The following is a 23571-nucleotide window of genomic DNA, read 5'->3' on the forward strand; positions in this document are numbered from 1 at the left end:
TCCCGAGGGGGCTGTAGAATTGTTTTCCTAACTCCACTCTCTACCAAACCATGTGGCAAACTGGTTTTGAGATTTATTTATTTTTCAGGTGATTCAAAAGCAGTTTGGAAAATGTTCAGCTGGCCTTCTGTGCCAAGGACAAAAAGTAACAAATCCCGCTGGGCTACTGCCATATGCCTGCATGGAGATTCGTAGTTATTTACATCCTGCAAGTCAGACAAGTTTGCAGCCAAATATATAGGTCAAACTATATATTATGGTGGCATGACCTGAATATAAGAATGTGAGTCATGTAGATTAATGCCACAGATGAGTAGACAGCGAACCTTTCCCTCACCTTCTCTTCCCTCATACCCCAGAAAATCTGTTTTTGTCAGCATGTTTTCCCCTCCTTCTGGGCACCAGAAAACAAACTGGGAGGAAGCAGTTTTTCTCAGGAGTATGCGGATAAATTTCAGCATTCCTTCCTGCGCAAAGTGCAATTTTATTTCCCCTCCTCACTTTAAAAGAATTCAGCAACAATTTCAGGTGACACAGGTACTGCCCACTGTCTGGTCTAACTCCCACGTCAGATTCATAATTATTTCATTTTAGCTTTATGGGCTGGGGATATACAAAGTGAGGGATAAAACAAAGGAAGCATCTCACAAGTATTTTCTGCAGGACACAAGGCATGTTAGCAGTCCATAACCTGTAAAACTGTATGGGTGGAGTTTGATGAAGAAGGCAGAGAGACGAATGAAGTAGGTGGCATTTAAGAATGTAAGGAAAAATGTTTCTAAAGCGAAAATATCTACCTTAATATTCTTATGGCTAAATGCATACTTCCAAAGAGAGATATGATTTTGCATGAATAAAATAACTTTAAAAGCTACCAACAAATCATCACCACCACCTCTTATCTTTGAAGATACCACTATGGAAGAGTTCAAGATTGGAAATCTGCTTCAATAGACAATTTGTCAAACAATTTAACTGCATTTTCTCTCATATATATATGGGGTGGGGGAGATGAGGAGAAAGATAAATAAGCAGCTCTTTTCCATCTTCCCAGCTCTGCGGGGAATTCAAAAGGAGTACCTGTGGGTAGGAAAGCTACAAACTTAGGCAGGACTTCTGGAGCTATTGTGCAGTGTGATTTTAGCTACATCTTAAAGAGGAAAGAGCCCTGTGGCACCTTAAATATTAACAAATATGTTCTGGCATGAGCTTTTGCAAAGAAGAGCCAACCTCATGAGCTGTAGAAGGTGGACAAAAAATGTTGAATTTATTTCTAAGATTTTATAATACGGCGCCTTTCAAACCAATGTTTGTCAAAGCAGCTTACAATATATGTGTGTATATACAAGCCCCCAAACTGAAGAAACACGGGGCAGGTTCTATGGTAAAATGAGAGTAAAAAGCAAATGTATATATGGTGTCCCTGTGTTCAATGCATGTGTTAATGACTACGAAGGAAAAAAGCCTACCACTACTATTACTGATGGGGACAGCTTAGCATACTGGTTCATGACAAAATAAATAAATAAAAATTAAAAAATTGTCCAGTAGCACCTTGGAGACCAACTAAATTTGTTTTGGGTATAAGCTTTCGTGTGCATGCACACTTCTTCAGATACCAACTTCACATATTGCATGCACATGAAAGCTTATACCCAGAACAAACTCAGTTGGTCTCTAAGGTGCTACTGGACAATTTTATTTTATTTCGACTGCGTCAGACCAACACGGCTACCTACCTGAATCTGGTTCATGACAGTTCAGCAACTGAACCATGCACTGTTAGCAGCATTGTTACTTACATGTAAAGGAAGTAACAATAAAAGGAAGAGCTCAATGTGGAAATGGGAGTATAAATAATACTCTCAGACTTGGGAGTTCTCCCAGATCCATTATTCTGTCAGGTCCATAGACTTCAATGGCGGGTGGTGGTGGTGACAGCTTTGTTTTAAAATAGAATTGCCTTGTTCTCATGGGTGTAGAGATTTTTTCAAACAACAACAAAGCAGCAGCACAAGTAAAAGACTGGAAACAGCTATGCAACACAGATTCATTATAATGGATGCTGAACAATAAATGAAGGTATTTCAACAGTGGATTCAAGTACTGAGATTTCAGATGATGGAGCTGTACTCCCACCCACTACAGCTAAGCTCTTACCTAGCAAAGATGTCAGGGAAAAGAAGTTCGGTACAAGAAACTAACATTAGCTGCAGCCACGTGGCTCATATTTTCCCCATGTCAACTTTCAAGGAGCCCAGCTCTATCTTACGTGTCAGCCACTAAAACTAAAGTTATATATTTGATCAAACAGTGATTATCGGTATGTTTAATTGTATAAGCATACCCACCCTACCCCCAGTTCTGAGCAACAGTTAACTTGTGAGTTGTGACCTTCATGCCTTTGATTTTTTTTGGGGGGGGGGTGTCAATTTAACCAACTTCTGCCAACACTGGAACCAATTACAATTAGCCAGGGTATCGGCAACCTCTTAATTGCATGCTAGCACTGTTTACTGCCCTTGAGGTTTGGCCCAGCTGTTCCTGTTATGGTTTCACAATCAATGCTGTCTCTCGCTAACCCATTTATTAATGCAGTGCTGTCTCATTAACAGTGCGAATGGGACTTGAAATCTTGTTATATAAACAATTAAATTAATTGAGCTTCCAAAAGGTTTTTTTTTTTTAAAGAAAAGTTGGCCTACCAGTGCTGCCATTGCCCAGCCAGTCTTGTTGTAGATGAACTCCAAGTTGTTTCGCCGCAAGTAGAGTAAGCCACCAACCAGCGACACCAGGAGAGCCAATGCAATGGTACCTGAATAGTTTGGGGGCCTGAACACTCTGATCTGCAAAACAAGAAAAAAAAAACATGTCATGCATTTTTCCGCTTTCTGATGTATAAGTAGAAATACACCTAGGCATACAGAATTTACATACTAAACAGAGCCACCCATTCACCATTAAACTTCTATGCATCTAGTCAAGTAAAATGTCACAAGTACAGATTAAAACTGCTCCCCCCCCCCGCATTTTTCGGTGTGTGAGTGATATCATGCTTGCTGGAGGTAGGGCTTTTTTCAGGAGGAACTCAGTTCCAGCACCTTTCAGGTGGGTTCCGGCACCTCTCAAGTGGGCACTGTTGCCATTATAAGAGAACAAGGGAGGTGTTCATGGTGAGTTCCAGCACTTCTTTGCTGGAGCCAATGGGAAGTGTGGTTCAAATCACACAGAGGACACCAGATTGGCTGCCCCTCTCCTGAGGCTTCAATGGCAACTACAAAACCACATTCAGATGGCAGCAAGTTTATGCTAGTCACAGCAACAGCACACAGAAGTGGAAGAGCCTGGCAAAGGGGCCTGATGGTCTAAACTCAGGAGATAACTTGAAAGAATTTCCACTGGGAGGTTCTCCTGCACCGGACCTGATGAAATGAAAGGGAACTTGTAGTCGTTAATTCATTTTAGCGATGTTTGCACAAGAGAATGTGCTGGTGAGCTGTGTCCTATTTGAGCAGTGAACCTAAAAACATCCCCCCGTTTCTTGAAAAGTCCCCAGAAGCAGTCAAGATTTTAATTCTTCATTAATTCTAAAGAGACTTCTAGTTTTTCCTTTAGATAAATACTTTTCCTACAATGTTCTTGCCAACTACGCCTGCATGCAGTTAAATAAAGTTGTTCAGTATATTTACCAATTGTATATCTACAGCATTTTTTATTTTATTTTTTTTAAAAAAACAACTACTCAATATTAGACTTGGGAGTTATTACTAGCAATAAGAAATATTTCAAGTACATGCTCACATTAATCAATTAATTGGTACAATATCATTCCTCATGTTCTGCTAGGAGACAGCCAGATTAATATTTTAGCTACCAAAGCAAGATTGAAATACATCGTTAATTTTTTTCCTCTGGAGTTACCAAAGAGTGATAGAGTAGCACAGCTGGCACTTTTATTATTTTAATACATTTTGTAGAGGACTCTTATGGGGGGGGGTATCATTTGAAGGTAGTGGGGAAGAGGGAACCCCAATTCCTAAGGTCTGTTTGTCACAGAACATGAAGATAAGTGTGGATGAGTCTCTTAACTTTGTCAAGTGACTTACATGAACATCAGTTCTGTCAGCTATCCACTTAGCTAACTGCTCTGCTGCGAATCCAATTCTCTGCAGGTCAAACGTGTCAGCTCTCCTGGGCTTCCCTTTCGGAGGGAAATGCATGAATGTTGGAGCAGAGTTCATATTGAGCTATGAGAGACAACAAAGATGCCACCAAATATTAAAAAAGCATATCTGTCTTTTGTCAGCCTTTTGGGAAACTGTTAAAAGTATGGAAGTATACTGTATATAATGCTTAACAACGTGCCATTAAATCAAGCCACTAGGCTTCTATCAAGTCCCCATCTACTGTATGGGAACAATAAGGTCAGTACAGTACAGGTCAGCTACACACATGTAATTTATGTATTTAAAGTCATTTACAGATCACCTTCTATTGTAAAAACAAGGCAATTTGCAAAACAGAAATTATACAATACAATATTCAACAGATGTACAAAAGTTCAGAACAGCGAGTACTAAGGATCAGGTTATAGGAATCCCCATGTGAACAGTTAAGTTTTTAAACAGTCGGTTGAGTACCTCTCATTGCTTCTCATGGCGGGTGGGGGGTGGAACTCAAAAGATGAAATATAAAAGCTAAGTATCATCATCAGCCTAGATCTTATGATAAGCTAACCCGTGAAAGTTTACAAAAGGAAAAGTTTCCTGACCCCTCATTTTCTCTGCAGCCACTGTATCTCTTTAAAATATCTTGTTTTCAGGGGTACTCCCAGAACAATGTGGGATGAAACATGGGGAAGGGCACTAAGAGAAGTGGGGAATTGCATCAAATCAGGTTTGGATCCTAAGCTAAGGAAATTCTCATAAGAAAAGTTCTTGTCCCTTCATCTTTCTCCAAACAGCCCTTGTGCCTCATCCCACTTTCTTCAAGAGAGCTTCCAACCCTCCTTGGTCATCTTAGGTTTCTGCAGGGGGGAGGATGGAACGGGAAACTTTCCTTCCAATGCCTTCCTTAAAGCTATGTCAGGATCCAAGCCATTATTTTCCACTAACGAAAGGCAATATTGTATTTATTTTTAATCTTTCTCTCTCTCTCTGAACTCAGGGATGTGGACATATAAGGTTACCCTGAAATCTGAGCGAAGAAACCTGTGAAAGCAACAAGGATGGAACAAGATTACCTCTAATGACATACACAAGCCCAGCCATTTTCATTACCAGGGCTGTATGCTCACTACACAACTAAATTATGTTACATAAATACATTATTTAAATGTTGCAAATTCAAATTATGTACAATAATCAAGCTGGATGTTAAATAATTGGATTTATTCCAAGTACAACATATTCTCTTCCTCCGCGGAACATTTGTTGACAACCCAATATGTTGTGAAACTGCAAAATATGAGGCACTAGGAAATGTGGTTGTTGGTGGTTTTTTGTTTGTTTGTTTTTTGGTCAAATGTAATATTTCAGAAGACAGCACATAGCTTTGCTGAACTAGGCTGCAACTCGCTTTGTGAACTAGCAAAAGTGAGATCTTTTTAAAGAAGTAATCAATCTGAATGATATGCATTTTATGCGAACTCAATTACTCAGGTCCATGGGGTGTGCGAGAGAGGAAGGAAGAGGAGAAAGAGAGCAATCAGCAATAAGGTAAAAAGGTATCAACAAAAGGGAAGGACAAAAGCTACATATTGTGTTAGGGTGGCCATCGAAAACAGCCTCCCTGTGCCACACTCTTCTTCCCCTTTCTCTCATAACATATATATTCAAGTTACAGGTGGGTAGCCGTGTTGGTCTGCCATAGTCAAAACAAAATCGAAAATTCTTTCTAGTAGCACCTTAGAGACCAACTGAGTTTGTTCCTGGTATGAGCTTTCGTGTGCATGCACACTTCTTCAGATACACTGAAACAGAAGTCACCAGATCCTTAAATATAGTGGGGGAGTGGGGAGGGGTATTACTCAGAAGGGTGGTGGGAATGGGTGATAGGCTGATAAGTGTGGAAAACCTGTTGACGACTCTAAACGGCTGCAGTTAGTCTTGCAGGGAAATGCAAGGGGTGAGATGGCTAAAGATGGCTTTGTTATGTATAATGAGATAAGAATCCAATGTCTTTGTTCAAACCAGGTTTCTCCATGGTTTTAAGTTTGGTGATTAGTTGCAATTCAGCCACTTCTCTTTCCAGTCTATTTCTGAAATTTCTTTGTATTAAGACAGCTACTTTGAGATCTTTTATAGAATGTCCTGGGAGATTGAAGTGTTCTCCTACTGGTTTCTCTGTCTTGTGATTCCTGATATCAGATTTATGTCCATTTATCCTTTGGCGTAGGGTTTGGCCTGTTTGTTCAATATAGAGAGCTGAAGGGCACTGTTGGCATTTGATTGCATACACAATGTTGGAAGATGAGCAATTAAATAGTCCTGAGATGGTGTGTTTGATGTTGTTGGGACCAGTAATGGTGTTATCCGGGTTTATGTGGCAGCAAAGTTGGCATCTGGGTTTATTGCAGGCTCTGGTACCAGTGTCCATGTTGAGTCCTGTTTTTGTATTATTTATAAACCCAGATGCCAACTTTGCTGCCACATAAACCCGGATAACACCATTACTGGTCCCAACAACATCAAACACACCATCTCAGGACTATTTAATTGCTCATCTTCCAACATTGTGTATGCAATCAAATGCCAACAGTGCCCTTCAGCTCTCTATATTGGACAAACAGGCCAAACCCTACGCCAAAGGATAAATGGACATAAATCTGATATCAGGAATCACAAGACAGAGAAACCAGTAGGAGAACACTTCAATCTCCCAGGACATTCTATAAAAGATCTCAAAGTAGCTGTCTTAATACAAAGAAATTTCAGAAATAGACTGGAAAGAGAAGTGGCTGAATTGCAACTAATCACCAAACTTAAAACCATGGAGAAACCTGGTTTGAACAAAGACATTGGATTCTTATCTCATTATACATAACAAAGCCATCTTTAGCCATCTCACCCCTTGCATTTCCCTGCAAGACTAACTGCAGCCGTTTAGAGTCGTCAACAGGTTTTCCACACTTATCAGCCTATCACCCATTCCCACCACCCTTCTGAGTAATACCCCTCCCCACTTCCCCACTATATTTAAGGATCTGGTGACTTCTGTTTCAGTGTATCTGAAGAAGTGTGCATGCACACAAAAGCTCATACCAGGAACAAACTCAGTTGGTCTCTAAGGTGCTACTAGAAAGAATTTTCGATTTTGTTTTATATACATTCAATTACATCTGATGTGATGCCATCACAGTATGCATTTTCCGTCCAACAGGAACCAATGCTGAAGAATGGGAGAACATACTGTAGGTAATGGCATAAAATCTCAGACAACTGATATACATTATGGAGAGAAGGGGGAGAAAATGACCTGGCAAGTTGGTTACAGATGGTCATGACCTACATTTTAGTATAAAACTATTAGTGTCAAAATTTCAGGGTAACTGGAAGCAGTAGCAATCTTGTTTTATAAAAATAAACTGATCTCTTAAAAAACTTTTATACTTGTTTATTTCTATAGCCTGGGGACAAGTGGTAGGCTTGTGTGTGCGCGTGTGCATGTGCTTGTGTGTGTATGTATATATATATAGCACAGTAAAGTAAGAAAGCAGTTTATTTCACTTGCTTTTCAGAACACTAGCTATTTTTGTCTGTTGCACTAAAAAAAATCCCCACCTAACCTCTGTATATTTATTTGACAGTAGCCCCATAAAACCCACTGTGGCTAACTTTTGGGCATACTTACCTAGGTTGGGAATTCAAATCTGAGGTAGCCATAGTGAAAATTGGTCTTTCTTCCAGATTAGTTAATTGAAAACACTTCTAGCTTTGCCCACTGCCCCCAAAAGATTAGCCCTGAGTGGAGCCGGTCCTCAACAGGGGTAGGAATTTGTTCATCCCTGACGTAAGCCATAGTTTCATAATCATCTGAAGTGGACTACAAAAAATGAACAATGTGTACATTTTTGTGGGCAGCAGAAGCAAACTGCTGTGGATCTCTCAGAACAGCAACATTCTTCATTTTTAGTGGCAGCTAAAGGAGTATGGTGGAATTTTCTCATCAATAATCCCAATAACAACAGCAGTCTCTCCATCATCTGTGCTTGTGCTTACCCCCTCTAAAAAAAAGTAAAACATGTCTGAAACATACAATTAAGGCAACCAAGAGTATGAATATATTAGAAAGATGGACACAGAACAGCTTAGCATTCAGGAATGCACCTTCTCACCTGCTGAAAAACATCAGCGCCTTCATCATAATCTACTATAGTGAAGAAAAGTTTGTTCGAAAATGCAGAAGAGTAGCGCCATGAGTTAGCCAGCACTTGATATTCCTCATTAGCTTGCCTGTAAGAGTAAAGACAGAGAAAAACACATTCAACTACCTAATAAGTGCACCATTAATAACTGCAGTAACATTGTCCTACTTACAGCATTAGATGAACCTCACATAAAACTGTAATGTGCATTCTTCTCCACAAAATTACACTATCTTGTCTTTTTAAAAACTCGCAGCTAAACCTGAGAAAACTTTACAGTACTTACAACACTCAGAACACTTTCAAGGGCTTTGCATAGGTCATTCTCAGTAATCATCATCACCCCCACATTGCAGATGAGACCCAAGGCTGAAAAACAGTGACCTTGAGCAAATCACCTCCTTTCCGTTGCTGCATCAGTGTGCAATGTGGGGAACAGTAAACTGTTGAGTCGCTGGAAGAGATGAGATTTTAACTGCCCCTAACCACCATAGCAGGGCTCACACAACTCCCTCCATAACTTGGAAAATGTGTGGAAGGGGCTGCTACCACCCTCAAAAGTTGTAAAATCCAAAATAAAGAGCCAGTGGTGGTGTAGTGGTTAGTGTTGGATGGGACCTAAAGCCCTGCTTGCTCATCAAACTCACTGGGTGACCTTACAAGTTACCATAAGAAAACTAGACTGCTCAAGGAACAGGAACTATGCTGACCCCCTAGGTAAACTGGATTGCAAAATTGCTTTTTAGTATTCCCAAATTGTCCCCAGGAGGCCAGGGCTGATGCAATATCAGCATCACTAGCCTAGGACTGTCCCATTTTTGTTTCTGTTTTAATCTGTCTATTGCAAGTCTGCTTCCATTACCTGGTAGGTGGTGTTGTGGTCAGGCATCAGGCCCTGCAGTGATCTGGCCGGGGCCGGAGATTGGCACCCTCCTTGGCACTGTTTAGCTGCATCGCCAGCATTGGGCCCCACCTAGGAGCAGCCTTCATTGCCCAATCGGTGCCAGCAGGGGGAGGGAGCATGGCCACGGGATATTTAAACTGCGGCACAGCCAGAGACCATCCTCTCTTGCCCTTCGCCAGATCATCCACTCAGGGATGAGTTTGTTTAGGTATACATGCCTGAACAACTGACACAGGACTTTCATTTTTGCATTTGATGCCTTCTGCTTTGTTTTACAAACAGAATGGCTGTGTCTTGGTATTGCATTTCACACCCAACCAAGAAGACCATGCCAGTTGAATTTTCTTGTTTATATTAATCTTGTACATCCTAAGGACGTCATCTGAAATGTGGAAGAATTTGCAGTTATCTACGTGGTACCCAGTGAAGTAGCTTCACTAGCACAAGGATTTCTGCATTCACAGAGGAACTTCCCCTCCCTCTCTTCTCTCCATGCCTTCTCTGGATCTGCTCTGGAAGGTTGGGGAAAACTTCAGAGCAGATTTTTGGGAAGAGATGGAGAGGGAAGGGAAGTTCTGTTGTGTAGTCAAAAGTCACTGCACCAGCACATCTATTTTGAAGGATACTGCCCTCGGGCTTTTGGAAATAGCTTATTCACAGGCTCCCAGGTCCTGGGCAAGTTTATTTGGAATTATATCCCCCAGTGTTTGGTGAGACATACCTAACAGGGAAGTATGCAAAAGGATTACAGCCAGGCACCAACTCTATACACCAGCCTTTGACAACCGGGTGCCTTCCACACAGGTTGGAGCTGATACAAGTTGTATCATAAAACGTATGGAAGGCATCAGGCTAGCAAAAGCTGGTGCATTCACTGACCTGGAAGGAAGCCATACTGAACACTACGGGATTTACTTCCAAATAATCTTGCACAAGATCAAGCTGAATGTCACTGTATCCATTTGGGCAAAATATTAAACAGAATATTTGGCCTTCAGGGGAAGAAAAGGGATAAGTGCTTCTTTGAAGTTACTTCAAGTTGGGAATACTAAATATTTCTCTCTCCCCTTTGGTTTGTTCTTCCTTTCCTAATCCTATAAATCCAGAACAGCTGTTTTTATAGCAGTACGTTTTAGGGTATAATCAGTGCTTTTCTTCCAGGGAAAAAAAAGGTGCTGGCACTCACCATGAAGTTGTTACAGTAAGGGCTACACTTATAACCAGTGCTTTTGTTCTAAAAAAAGGTGCCAGTTCTCCATACCCTTGCGTACCCCCAGAAAAAAACACTGGTACTGTATAATATCATAGGGTTTAAAGAATATTTAAATAAAAATAAAAACCCATCCATTGGACACAAAGACTTGCTGGATTTATTTTCAAGTTGGGGGTAAATTCTCTGACTCCAAGTTGATCTCATTTGACCTTAACTATTGAAGAAACTTCCTCCATGTCAGTTGACAGATCCAGATCACTGAAAGACTCCAAGAAGCCAATACGGTGTCCATCGCGATATCTAAAAAGCCACAATTTTTCAGATTCTCCTGCTCAATTTTCAAGCAGTGAGATGGAACCTCTCCATACCTGGGTGAACTATGGAACTCAATGCCAAAAGACCAAGATGAGACAGCATTTGCAATGCATGTGGGGCTATTGCAGTTTGCAAACTTTTCTGTAAACCATGGTCTCCATGGCCAAACCAACACTACCAGAATTATTCAAGACCTCTCCAATCTCAATTTCCTTAAAACACTTGGCAGAAGTGAAATTTGTAGGAAAGCATAATGAAGACCCTCTTGTCCTAGCACTGACAATGCATCCATTTCTTCTGCCTTTGTGTGCTGGAAACAGGTTTATTTTTAAAAAAGGTTATGTCTGTCTGTTCACAAGAGAAGTAAACAGAGCCATAGTTCCCTGGTTGAAACTTGACTGAAGACACTGCAAAACAGGGTCATTTCCTCAAATGAACTTGCTGTCGACTTAGCCAGTTGATCCACACATTTGACTCCCCTTTCATATGTTCTGCAGTCTTCCTTCCTATTCATGAGGACTGCCGTCTAGCACTGCAAACTCTGAGACCTTTCATGTGATCCAAGTTGAAGCTTTGGGCAAAATGCCAAAGAGCTAAACTTGGCTCCAACAACTGCAAAAAATTCACACTATGAGTAGGCTTGTTCTTTGCTCAGATGCCCATCAGACTGGCATCTGTAGTCATTACCATTCTCACCAGATCTAAGAATGGAAACCCTCACCTTAAACTAAAGTCTGGAGTCCACCATCTTAGAGATAATTGTAGCCCCACAGTCAAAAGTATCTGAAAAGGTAGTAATACCCATTGTAATGGTCTGATACGATGTTTTGCCCAAGACATCTGATGAATTATCAAAACTACAAGTCCCTGAACCACGGGCTATGTGTATCAGCAGTGCTGACCTCATAAGCAGCAATTTGCTGACAATATTTTAAACACACGACCTAGGCAGACTGATCTCACCCCATTCTGTGCATCCAACCGAGCTTGTAGATGAACCAGCTGCAGTGCTGGCTGAAGATGACTTTTTCTTCTTTTAAATTTATTATGAAACCACATGCTGAGAGACATTCCTTGGTTGCATTGGCATCTCTGACTCACTTGTCAGTTGTTGTGCGACCTCAAAATAAGATTGTGCAGAAATGGGTACACATGGTGGAGAGTACACATTGGAGAGTGCTCTTTGGCCCCATGGAGCCTTTGATGTGGGGTTCCTCGGGGTTCAATTTTATTACCCATGTTGTTTAACATCTACATGAAACCATTGAGTGGGGTTATCTGGAGTTTTGGAGTACGTTGTCAGCAATATACTGATGAAACCCAGCTGGATTTCTCCTTTACATCTGCAGGTGAGGCAGTGGATGTGCTGGACTGTTGTCTTGCCTTGGTAACGGACTGGATGAGAGCCAGTAAACTGAAGCTCAAGCCAGATAAGACAAGAGGCACTGGGAATGGGCAGTTCCCTAGACCAGATAGATGGGAGGTTGCCTACTACTGATGGGGTTACACTCCCACTGAAGGAGTGAGTAAATAGCTTGAGGGTACTTCTGGATCCATTGCTGTCACTTGAGGCTTAGGTGGCCTCATTGGCACAGAGTGTCTTCCATCAGCTGTGGCTGATGGCCCAGCTGTACCCCTATCTAGACAGGGATAGCCTAACTTCTGTTGTCTATGCTCTGGTAACCTGTAGGTAAGATTGCTGCAGTGTGTTATACATGGAGCTGGCTCTGAAGGTGGTTTGGAAACTTCAGCTGGAGCAGAATTCAGAAGACAGGTTGCTCACCAGGGTAAGAGGGTTTGAGCGTATAATACCAATCCTGGCCCAACTGCACTGGCTGCCAATTATTTTCCAGGCCCAATTCAAAGTGTTGGTTTTGACCTATAAAGCCTTAAGTGACTCAGGACCACAATACCTGAAGGAACACCTCTCCATATATGAACCAGCCCAGATCCTGTGATCATCATCTGAGGCCCCTCTTTGTGTGCCTCCTCAAGAGGTCTGGAGGGTGGCAACACAAGAACGGGCCTTTTCTGCAATGGCTCCCATTTGTGCAATGCTCTCCCCAGGGAGGCTCACCTGGCACCGTCATTATACACCTTTAGGCGACAGGCAAATATGTTCCTCTTTAACCAGGCCTTTGGCTAATTAAACAATTTATGGCCTTTTAAACTGGAAGGGGGTTGTTTTTGTTTGTTACTATGCTATTTGCTTTTATGTTGTAAACTGCCCTATGATCCTCAGATGAATGGCAGTATAGAAAATTTAATTATCATCATCATAGGTACAAGACTGAGGACAAATGACAGGAGGGATATCACACATGTCTGTCCCTGGCAAAGGCAGGAAATGGACTACAGGAGGGGGAAGGCATGATAAATGGACAAAGAAAAAAGCTGTTTTTCCTGTCTTTGGGTGTGAGGGAGTGATATAACACACCATGTTCTGTGTCCGCCACCTCTGAAAACAGCTGTTTTTATAGCATTACTTTTAATGGTATAAGGGTTTAATGGATGGGTGAGTTGTTGTTGTTGTTTAAAAGGAACACTTCTGTTAGATATGACTTTTATTGGTTGGTAATTTTTGTGGATTGATTTTCAAGACCAAGGTAAAGTATTCTCAGTATCAGCAACCAATTATACCTGCCAAAAAGGGGGGGGGGAGAGAAAATCCCCCCCTGATCCTAATCTGCCCAATAAGTTCTCACAAATTAAATTTGGTCTCCAGCCCTATCTTTCTAATAATCTCCCCAGGTTCATGATTATCTCTGAAAAAGCAAAAAACAAATTCTTTGGCTGTTGCATCACTCGATGACTGTGCCACCATCACAAATCTAATCACCTTACACCATCTGAAGCACAATACTAGTCTAGCTTGCAATGTGCCAACTGATTAGGAAAGTGTGCGTGGCAGGGGGATTAATTACTAAAAATATTGATGGGTTTATGTGCTGATTATTCTCCTGCTACAGTTTATTTGGTTTAGAAAGACCCACTATCTGTCTGCTTTAGTGCAACTGTGTATTCGGGCCCAGAACTGGCCTTCAAGTACAACAAATGTAATCACCACTAACAGTCAGGGTTGCCTCCAGACAGTCAGTATTTTGTGGGATGGATTCAAGCACTTGCTGGAAATTTAGGTTTGTGCAACTAAAGTGGGTTAAAAAGCTTTATTGCCTAGCACAAAACCCCCACTTCTTGTTGTTGTTTTTTTGACTTTTTGAGGTTAGGAAAGGAACAGGGAAATGTATTTAAAGTCTTAAAATCCCATTTAAGACTTACTGCTTAATGGGAAGATACAATCAAATCAGGATGGATGCTCATCATCATATAATCTCTCAACAGACAAACCAGAACAAATGTTCAAGAAAGAATGAACATAGTCTAACCTCCTTGGGTAAGCTTTGCAGAAGCAAATCATGATGGGTGTTGAATAATCAGGTCACCTGGAAGAGCTCTAGATAAAAGTGTAAGAGACACCATAACTAAATAGAATTCTGAATGCCATTTTGGTAGAAAAGTGCATTTTCCCATCAGAACACGGCACTAATCATCCGGTGAAAAGAAAACCAATATTTCTAAATTGTGATCACAAGAAAACACAGCCTCCGACACGGGGCACTCATTTGGACTAGAAGCAAACTGAAATGTTTGCTTTTTGCTGTCAACTGGAGAGCCGAGAATTATTCCCTTCTTTCAAAATCCCATTTAGGGGGCAAGGTTTGAAAGCCAGGCAGCTCACTGCTACACTGAATCTGTCATTTCCTAATGAACTGGTGCTGCATCTTCATTCACAGCCTGTAGAGGGCAGTCAAGCAACATCAAATGAATCGTGCCAAGGCTTAAGTAATAACTGTAGGGCATGTCTGTGTTAAACCAACTATAATAGAAACTCTGAAGTTTTAATAGATGAATAAAATGATCACATCACATCACATCACTCCAACTTGATCATTTTCTTTAACTTGTTTAGCTATACTTACACTTGGGTAATATATCCTAGCCAGTCTTTCAGGTTGCTTTATTAATAAACTCTCTGCCTAATTTAAAGTTACTGCTAATTAATTTATATTTACTATCTTTTGCAAAAGGCTTCAAACTTTTCTGGAATTTCAAGCTCATTATCTTAACATTTCTGCAAGGGATAGTGGGTCAGAAACAGTTCACTAAAGAAAGAGGGAAATAAATTGCCAAAGACAGCTTTTATGCAGTAAAAATAACAATGAACATGTAAGTCAGCCAGAAAAGCAACAATGTTTAGGTAAAAAAAAAAAAAAAAAAACCACAAGATTGGTATGCTAAACTGAAATCTAGCAGGTAATTCAGAAATAATATCTAGATACCTGAAGAGGAAAATAGCTATATTCATTTCTCTTAAAAGAATGACTACCCTGCACCCCATATTACTGTAGATTTACATTTCTCCTTCACTGTACAGTCGTACCTCGGCTCAGGCTCCCGAACAATTGAAAACCGGTTTTCAAATATTCTTTTGGAAGCTGAATGTCCGACGGGGCTTCTGCAGCTTCCGATTGGCTGCAGGAGCTTCCTGCAGCCAATTAGAAGCCGTGCTTTGGAAGTCGACCATTTCGGAAGTTGAACAGAGCGGATTCTGTTCGACTTCCGAGGTACGACTGTATACCCAATTTTATATTATATTTATCGAGGTTTTTGTATGCTGTCTTCCTAAGGCGCTGAGGGACATGGAGATAAACAGCAGGAAATTTTTTCGCATTTGGGGAAAATTGAAATGTAATGGCCTGCAAACGGGGCCTGCAAGAAAATTGCTGAAGAATTGGCTGTTCCTGTTCAGAGTTGCAGCCAGCCACGTCCCCTTCCTGAATACACCATTCGATTACCCCCTCTCCTAGCAGCTGTCAGTTGGCATTCTGTGCCCCCTGAGCATGCTCAGCTATGATGCTCACCAGGGCAACTCATCATCTCTCAGCCTTAACTTGATTGGGAGAATAAAATGGACTAAGCCTACACACACATTGCCCTGAACTCCTTGGAGGAAGAATGCACTGAATATATTTCTGCCCTAAGTTGTTCACAAAGAATAGACAAAAATATCTGTCTTTTGTTTATGGAATTCAAAATTTGCTAATAAAGAAGGGAGAGTAATTCAGACCTCTAAGTAACCTCTTCTCCTAACTGCAGGTAGGTAGAACTGGTCCTCAGGTGACCAGGCAATGGTAGCATTCCTCTTGCCCATCCCTTTTTTAGATCACAAACAGACATATTAGAAACATGTGTGCAAGTGAGCAAGTGAATCTTTTGCAAGGGCCAATAAATCCAGTTGTGTTATTTGCAACGCTGGATTAACTATACAGGGTCTAAACATTTTAAAAGCTGCAATATTGTGTTATAAAGCAACACAATCCCTGGAGGGGGTGATATTTCCCTTGGGTGGGCTTGCAAAAGACCCTGAAGGACATTAGTAGTGACAAGCACACCAGACTGCTAGGGAGAGCCTCTTGGCTGCCCTACAAAAAGAAAAAAGAAAGAAAGAAAGAAAGAAAATGGGGGGGAAAGAGGTGAATTCAATGCTCGTATTATATGATTATCATCAGTTATAAGTCCTCCTGAGGAAATATTTGATCAGAAAGCAGGGTATAAACCTTTTCAAAAATAAGTAAGCTACAGCTATAGGTTTGGTCCAGCATTCGTTTCCTGAACTCGAAAGAAAACTGAAATGGATTTTGAAGAGGAAACAACAGTTTTATCATTTTAAGTCAAAATTCCAACTGGGTTTTTCACCAGCCCCTCACTGCCACCTTTAGAGAGAGAACACAGTAGGTTATGAGACCCTCTAGACTCAGCCAAGACCTACTTCTGTCCTTCATACCACTGATTTCCTATTTGCTTAATTCCTAATTTTATTTCCATAGATGCATCAATACATATATGTATGTATGTATATACAGAAAGAAAATTCAGGATTAAGCAAACAGAAATACAGTCATACCTCGGGTTACAGCCACTTCAGGTTGCGCAATTTCAGGTTGCACACCGTGCCGAACCCGTAAGTAACAGAATGGGTTATTTCTGGGTTTTGACGCTCGCGCATGCGCAGAAACACTAAATCGTTCTTTGCGCATGCGCAGAAGCGCCGAATTGCGTCACGCGTGTGCGCAAGTGCAGCGGCGTGGGTTGTGAACGCACCTCCCGCACAGATTGCATTCGCAACCCGAGCGTCCACTGTATACATATATTTTGTTTGGATTCGTTGTATTTCTGTGCTGCTTTCCATTCAAATGAATCCCCAATCAGCTTGCAAATAATAAATAACAATGTAATAGAACATTACAGGTTGAGCATTAGTCGTATTACATAATTAATCAATCAGTAAAACAATTACAATCCATAAAACACTATTAACCAACCAGCAGCTAAGAAGAAGAGAAAGCTAAACATATATAATGTAAGCTAGCAGTATTGCAAGAAAGGCCCACAGCTGCATCACCTCAGTCAACAGCTGGCACCAAGCCTGCTCAGGGGGACAAATCCACCCCCTCCCCTGGTTGTTGTTTAGCTTTATTGCAAAACCCAAGTTTAGATAGCAAAGGCAAACATTTCAGTGGGAAGGAAATAAAAGTACGCATGCGTGAGAGTATGAGTGTGAAGAGCAAAATAGTTGGCAAAGGCCAAGTCATCCCTCATTTTGGAATGGTGATTAAGAACATACAGTCGGCTGACAGCAGACCCAGCAGGCATCGAGCGGGACAAGCTGTTTTTCATCTTGCGCTGGGCACCGGCTTTGCGAGGAGGCTCTTGCGTAAAATGGAGCCCGTCCAGTTCTCAGCACTGACTCCAGCTCCTCGCACTTGCACAGCATGGTAAAGTGCTAATTTCACGAAGGTGAAAATGAAAACATCGTATAATTGGAGAAGAGCTTGTGTGTGTAGAGAGAACCGGGATCCAAATAAGAAGGGGGAAGTATAGACAAAAGTGGCCACTCTTGATACAGAAGACACACAGAGAGAGGAAGACATGAAGCTAGGGTCAACTGCCATGTCCCCTACTTCTTTTTCAAGTGTAAAATCTGAACCAGTGACACATGACCTCCTCCCACCAGTACCCTGGATCTGAAGAGCAGGCATCTCAGTGCTGGCGAGAGGCAGGATGCCCTGGTTCAGAAACTAAAGAGGAAGTACCAGCTTTCCATATGCTTCTTAATAGGCAGTGCCACCACCTTCTCCTCTTGTTCTTACTTCTCCTTCATTTCACAGTATTCCCAACCACCCCAAATGTGAAAGGGAAGACCCTATCTGAACAATCAAAGGGAGGAGACGGGAACATTCTTATTTTATTTGTAAGATTCATTACCAACCCTTCACTACCAGGTCCCATGGCAGATGCTGACAATTTCATATAAAGTCAGAAAAACGTTTAAAATAGTTACAATTATAAAATCAAGCAAGTAATACTGTTCCAATCAGAACAACAGATTGATAAATAAATACATTCTGTCAGTGGATGTGATGAAAATCCCTTTACTTGCTCTGTTAAGGATGTTGAGCAGGCTTAAGTTGGCAGATGATGGACCTGACAATTTTATTTTTTTTACCTTTCTCCAACTTTTTATATGATCTGAATATCTGGGCCCTACATAGCTATATGTATGTGCAGTGATGGGATTCTGCACACATAAAACAGTGCCTAACCTCAATTCAGGCAGGGCTGGAAGATGTGCTGACCAAAGCAGGTTATCGGTAATGTAGTAAGAAGGAGAGCAGGAATAATAATAATAATAATAATAATAATATTTATTATTTGTACCCCGCCCATCTGGCTGGATTTCCCCAGCCACTCTGGGCGGCTTCCAACAAAAATCAAATACATTAAAATATCACACATTAAAGGCTGAATCAAGTCCCCTGTTCTTTCACCCATATTCTCCCCAAACAGGGGATCAGCATCCATTTGGACCCAAGTCAGAATTCCCCAACCTAATGCCCTCCAGATATCTTTGAACTCCATCTCCATCTCCCATCACCCATCACCATTAGCTATGTTGACTGGGGTTGATGGAAGTTGCAGTCCCAGGTTGAGAGCACCAGGTTGGGGGAGGTTACATAGGCACTTTTAAAATTTGGAATAATTTATCCCAGCAAAAATGGGAGGGTGGCATCATCAGGCTGAAATCCCAAGCACTCCTACACTTCAGGGTAAGTCAAACAGAACTCAGTGAGACTTACTTCAAAGTATGCATGCATAGGATTGCATTTCCCCCCTCCCTGGCAATATCAAAACACTGGATCAAAACACTACAAGCAGCACTAGAAAAATCCAAGGAAGCTCATCTCTCAAACTCACTTTGAGCTCACTCACTCACTAGTAGCTTCCCATCATGCTTCCATAGTCTTCATTACACACTTTAATTACACGATTCTTCCCACAATCAGCACCAAATTCTGCTTCCTGCAAATCCCAAACAAAAGGTCCACACTGGGAAGCTTTAGGCATAAGATTTACATTCAAAGGGAATGTGATCCTGCTTCTGGTGCTGAAGCACATGGTTACAGGATTTGACAGTAGTGGAATCAGTGTATATAATGCAGTCATACAGATGATGGAAATAAATTTGATTGCTTGCGGTCTGGCAGCGCTCCAATAGAAGAAATGGTACAAAGACAAAGAAATGGAATTTAACAAGGCAATATTTTTTAACGGTAGGAGTTGTATCCTCTTTCCACTCGTGCCATTTATTTCCACAATGTTCGGCCAATATTTTATTTCTTTTAGGTGAAGGCTGCAGTGAACCCAACTAAATATTCTAAGAAATAATATTACCACAATCCTCCTGGAAGCTTCTAAATTTACTTTCAGTGCTATCAAGAGAGTGAAATATTGACCTTTATCATTGGTCATAGAATCAAAGAATTGTATAGTTGGAAGGGATCCTGAGGATCATTGAGTCCAACCCCCTGCAATGCAGGGATATGCAGCTGTTCCATACAGGGATCGAACCCGCAACCTTGGTGTTATCAGTTATTAGCTCTAACCAACCACTTAAGCTCTTACTTGATACATTGAGCCTTATATAGGTGTTGCAATGCTCCTGGTGAGCAACAGACAAGCCCAGGCTTCCTTGCAGGACTGTGGCAGGAACAGTTCCATGCATCAAACAGGAATGCAATCTAACCTGTTCCCAAATATGTGAATGAATGGGAAAACCACTGCATGCATGAACGGTGCTTCGCGCACATTGGAATAAAGGTCAAGTTTGCACACAACATGTTAATTCCTTTTCGCACTTCCTCTTACAACAGCTTTACATGATCAATAGCCTCAAGTGATACATCTAGTCATGGATTATACCTAGGGGAACTAGAATGAGCCCACCACTGGCAATTGTGTTTTTTTCTTTTTCTTTTATGCTAATGAGAAAACTGAAAAGGTTCTTGCATTAACATGCCAAAAGTAGGAAGGCTGTTTCAGACTAATGAGAAGAATATGGGAACCTCCAGAGTTTGTGCTGAGCCTTAAAAAGTTTTTTTAATGCATTTATTTATTTATTTATTGCATTTATATCCCACCTTTTCCTTCAAGAAGCTCAATGTGGCGCACCTGGTTCTCCCCCTCCTCATTTCATCCATACAACAACTGAGAGGCAGTGACTGGCTGAGAGTCATGGCTGAGTGGAGATTTGAATACTTGGTCTAGTCAGGCACCCCAACCTCGACACCATCCTGATTCTGAAAGAAGCCATATCACTTGCTGTCACTGGAAACCATCTGAAAATTAGACATTCTCCCACTCTTGTCCATCTCAGATGAAGGGTCAGCAAATCCACAAATTTTGCAATGAGCCTGTGCCGCTGCTACCCACTCCATCAGTACAGACCTAGGGGAGGAGAGCTAGGGCTTGTCTCTGTGGCTGAGCTGGACTTTGGGGCATTTGGAAAGCTCAGTGTGTTGTCATAAGCAAGACTTAACAATCTTCTTACAGTGATGCGTAGGAAGAATTTGGCAAAATATCAGCCTCAAGAGGTCTAAGGAAGCAGCTGAATTGCCACACAAAAAGGGTCAGAGAATGAAGAACTGGTTCAGATCCTAAAGTGCTGAAGACACGACATATAAAAGAGTGACTAAAAACTAGACTCACTTTATTTGACATGTTTTTGAGATGATCAAACTTCCACACGGTTGTACAGGAAGTAACTAAGTCCGCTGAGCAAATCTGATAATTTCACTTAGTTTCCTTACATTATAGAAAAAGTAATTTCCATGGAGCTAATCATTAGCTTCGAGATGATCAACTGAGATTTAATGATAAGAGACAGACCTAACAAATGCTCTGACTTCCTCCATTAATGCAGATTTCTAAAACATGGTAGGAAGAATCATGACCCAAGGACCAACTTCCTGACTTCTTGACAAGTGATGAGAAAAACATTGCTCAAATGGTATCCTGTAGCATTTCGTAGTCAGCCATGAATGGATGTATACTAACAAATCTCTGCAAAAAACAAATGCACTAAAATAGTGCTCCGTAACTAGAGTATGTTCAGCAAATTAGCTGGGCTGACTTAATTTGCATAATTTATTCTCCTTGTGCTAATCCCAAGAAGGGACATGGATCAATGAGAAGCACTGAAGCCTTGGTCCTCCAACCATTCTGCTGCCACTCAAGCTCTATTCATGCATTCAAAATAATGTGTGGGAGGGGCATAAACTTTGTAGGAGGAGTGGAGGTGCAAGAATCAGGCCCAATCTCAGTCTTCTGACCTCCATCCACGTTGATCCAGACAGTTTGAAGAAGACTTCTAACCTTGAGCTATCAGGGTAGCTGACTACAATCTAAGCATGCTCAGCTGAATCTGCTTACAACCCCCCTTCAGACATTCCAGTTTCAAAATGGGAGGAGACATGGAGCACACCTGATGCATGGAGGAACATGGGGGGGGGGGAAGCATGCACACCTGTTCCCCTCACACATTTCTTTTGAACACATGTAGAAGATTTTGACTTCTAAAGATTCCCACTTGCACTGCCCACATGCAAGATTTGTCTTCCCTGCCATACTGCACCAAAACTCTCAGAAGGAAAAAAAAAATGAAAATGAGAATCTCAATACAGTGTACTCAGTACCCAATAGTGTGACCACATGCCTCAATTTCCTAAAAAGAGCTGCACATCACATCCTTTCCACTAAAACATTAACACACTGCTACATATTTCAGACCCAAATATATCATGTGTCTTGCTGGCAGAGGTATTCAGGGAAACCTTGGAAGAAAAACTTTTACAAATATTTCCATATATTGAAGGGAATTATGAACATTTTACAACTTAATGCACCCTCAGTATCTGAAATACCTAAAAGCCCAAGGATGAACTACATAGGAAAAAACAACAACAACAACCACCCACTAAAATTTCCTTATGCATTGATCAAATATGACTGTTTCAGAGCAGTTCCATGCAGAAAGTTAATACTGCATGCTTATTAAAAAAAAATATTTGTTTTGCTTAAAAAAGTACAGAGATTCCAAAAGGAAATATTCATATGAGAAATACTATATTAATATGTGGTGTACAATTACTTTGAAAACAACTTGTTGTCTAAGAGAGCTATACAGAAGAGTAGCTTCAGTCAGTGACACATTCAGCAGTATCTAACTAAGCATTTCCACTAGCGCAGGTACTTTGGGGCATGTAGTGAACTCCCATACAACCCCTAAATTTTCTTGGGAGGGTTGGAGGGAAACCCAGAACCCAGGGGGTGCAGCACAGGGAGAGGAAGTTCTGTTGCACTGTCTAAAGTGCTTGCACTAGAAGAACTGTTTAGTAGAATACCGCCAATTAGGTTGTTCACAGCAAAACCCCCAAAATGCACTGAACACAGCACTCTGTATTCATCTTCTCCATTATACGTACAGCTCCTGCCTTTTAATTACTTGGTGATTGGAGTAACTTCCGTTTTATGTTATTATTTTCAGGTGCAGCGACATCAGCTTCATTTAATTCATATTGTACCCTACAGCAAAGCTAAATCTCAATTTCACATTTGTTTTAAACGTTTTGAACTAGAAGCAATGAGTTAATTGTTTCTTATTTTAGATGTCCAGCTGCATTCTGCAGAAATGACTAAGCCTGCGGTCCTAATATTTACTTGGAAATGAATTTCACTGAAATTAATGGGACGTGTTCAGGGTCTTTGCCATGCCATACCGCAGGATGAACCTTAAGCCCTTTTCTCCCCTGCTGCAGTAAATGGTATCCTCTTATTAAATGACAATATTTGTACAGCATTAAATCCCAGTAACAAAAGATTTATGCACAGACCAACATAAGGGAATGTGTTACTGGCTATTTTGCATAATAATCAGAACCGCAACCATTTAAAGCTGTTCCGATTGTTCCTGAACTTCAGCCCATTGAGGATAATATAGTTTCTCAGCAACAATAAGCCACATTCCAACTGCAAAGCCAATTCCATCATGCCAACCTGTCATTCTAAAAAAGAGCTGCAGTGGCCTGTTGAGAATTCACATGCTGAAAAAAGGAGCTGATTGTGAAACCAAACAGTAACAAGGAGTCATGGAAAGGAAATGTGTAACTTCATGGAAGAACCACAGATGACTGACAGTTTGACAAATGTTGTAACAACTGTGATTCCTTAGTGGATGTCTTAAGAGCTGTTTCCGATGATGCATGCATACTTGTACATTGGGCATACCTGTGGCATCCCCAAAAACATGTGTTCTTCAAAAAAAAAGTTGAACTTTTGTATGTGCCATGGGGAATCTGGGTTCCATATTGATGTGTA

General features: G+C 41.1%; 1 protein-coding gene across 1 annotated transcript in view; it reads right to left on the reverse strand.

The window, feature by feature from the left end:
* The window catches only part of TUSC3 (tumor suppressor candidate 3), a 130414-nt gene that overhangs the window by 63068 nt on the left and 43775 nt on the right, over positions 1-23571 (reverse strand). The window contains exons 3-5 of the mRNA XM_033160105.1: positions 8336-8453; positions 4107-4247; positions 2706-2846 (exon numbers count right to left, since the gene is read on the reverse strand). Of these exons, the coding sequence (XP_033015996.1) occupies positions 2706-2846; positions 4107-4247; positions 8336-8453 (400 nt within the window). The remainder of the gene's footprint in view (positions 1-2705; positions 2847-4106; positions 4248-8335; positions 8454-23571) is intronic.

The sequence above is a fragment of the Lacerta agilis genome, chromosome 9 (genome assembly GCF_009819535.1).
Source record: "Lacerta agilis isolate rLacAgi1 chromosome 9, rLacAgi1.pri, whole genome shotgun sequence".
In the NCBI taxonomy this organism is placed as follows: Eukaryota; Metazoa; Chordata; class Lepidosauria; order Squamata; family Lacertidae; genus Lacerta; species Lacerta agilis.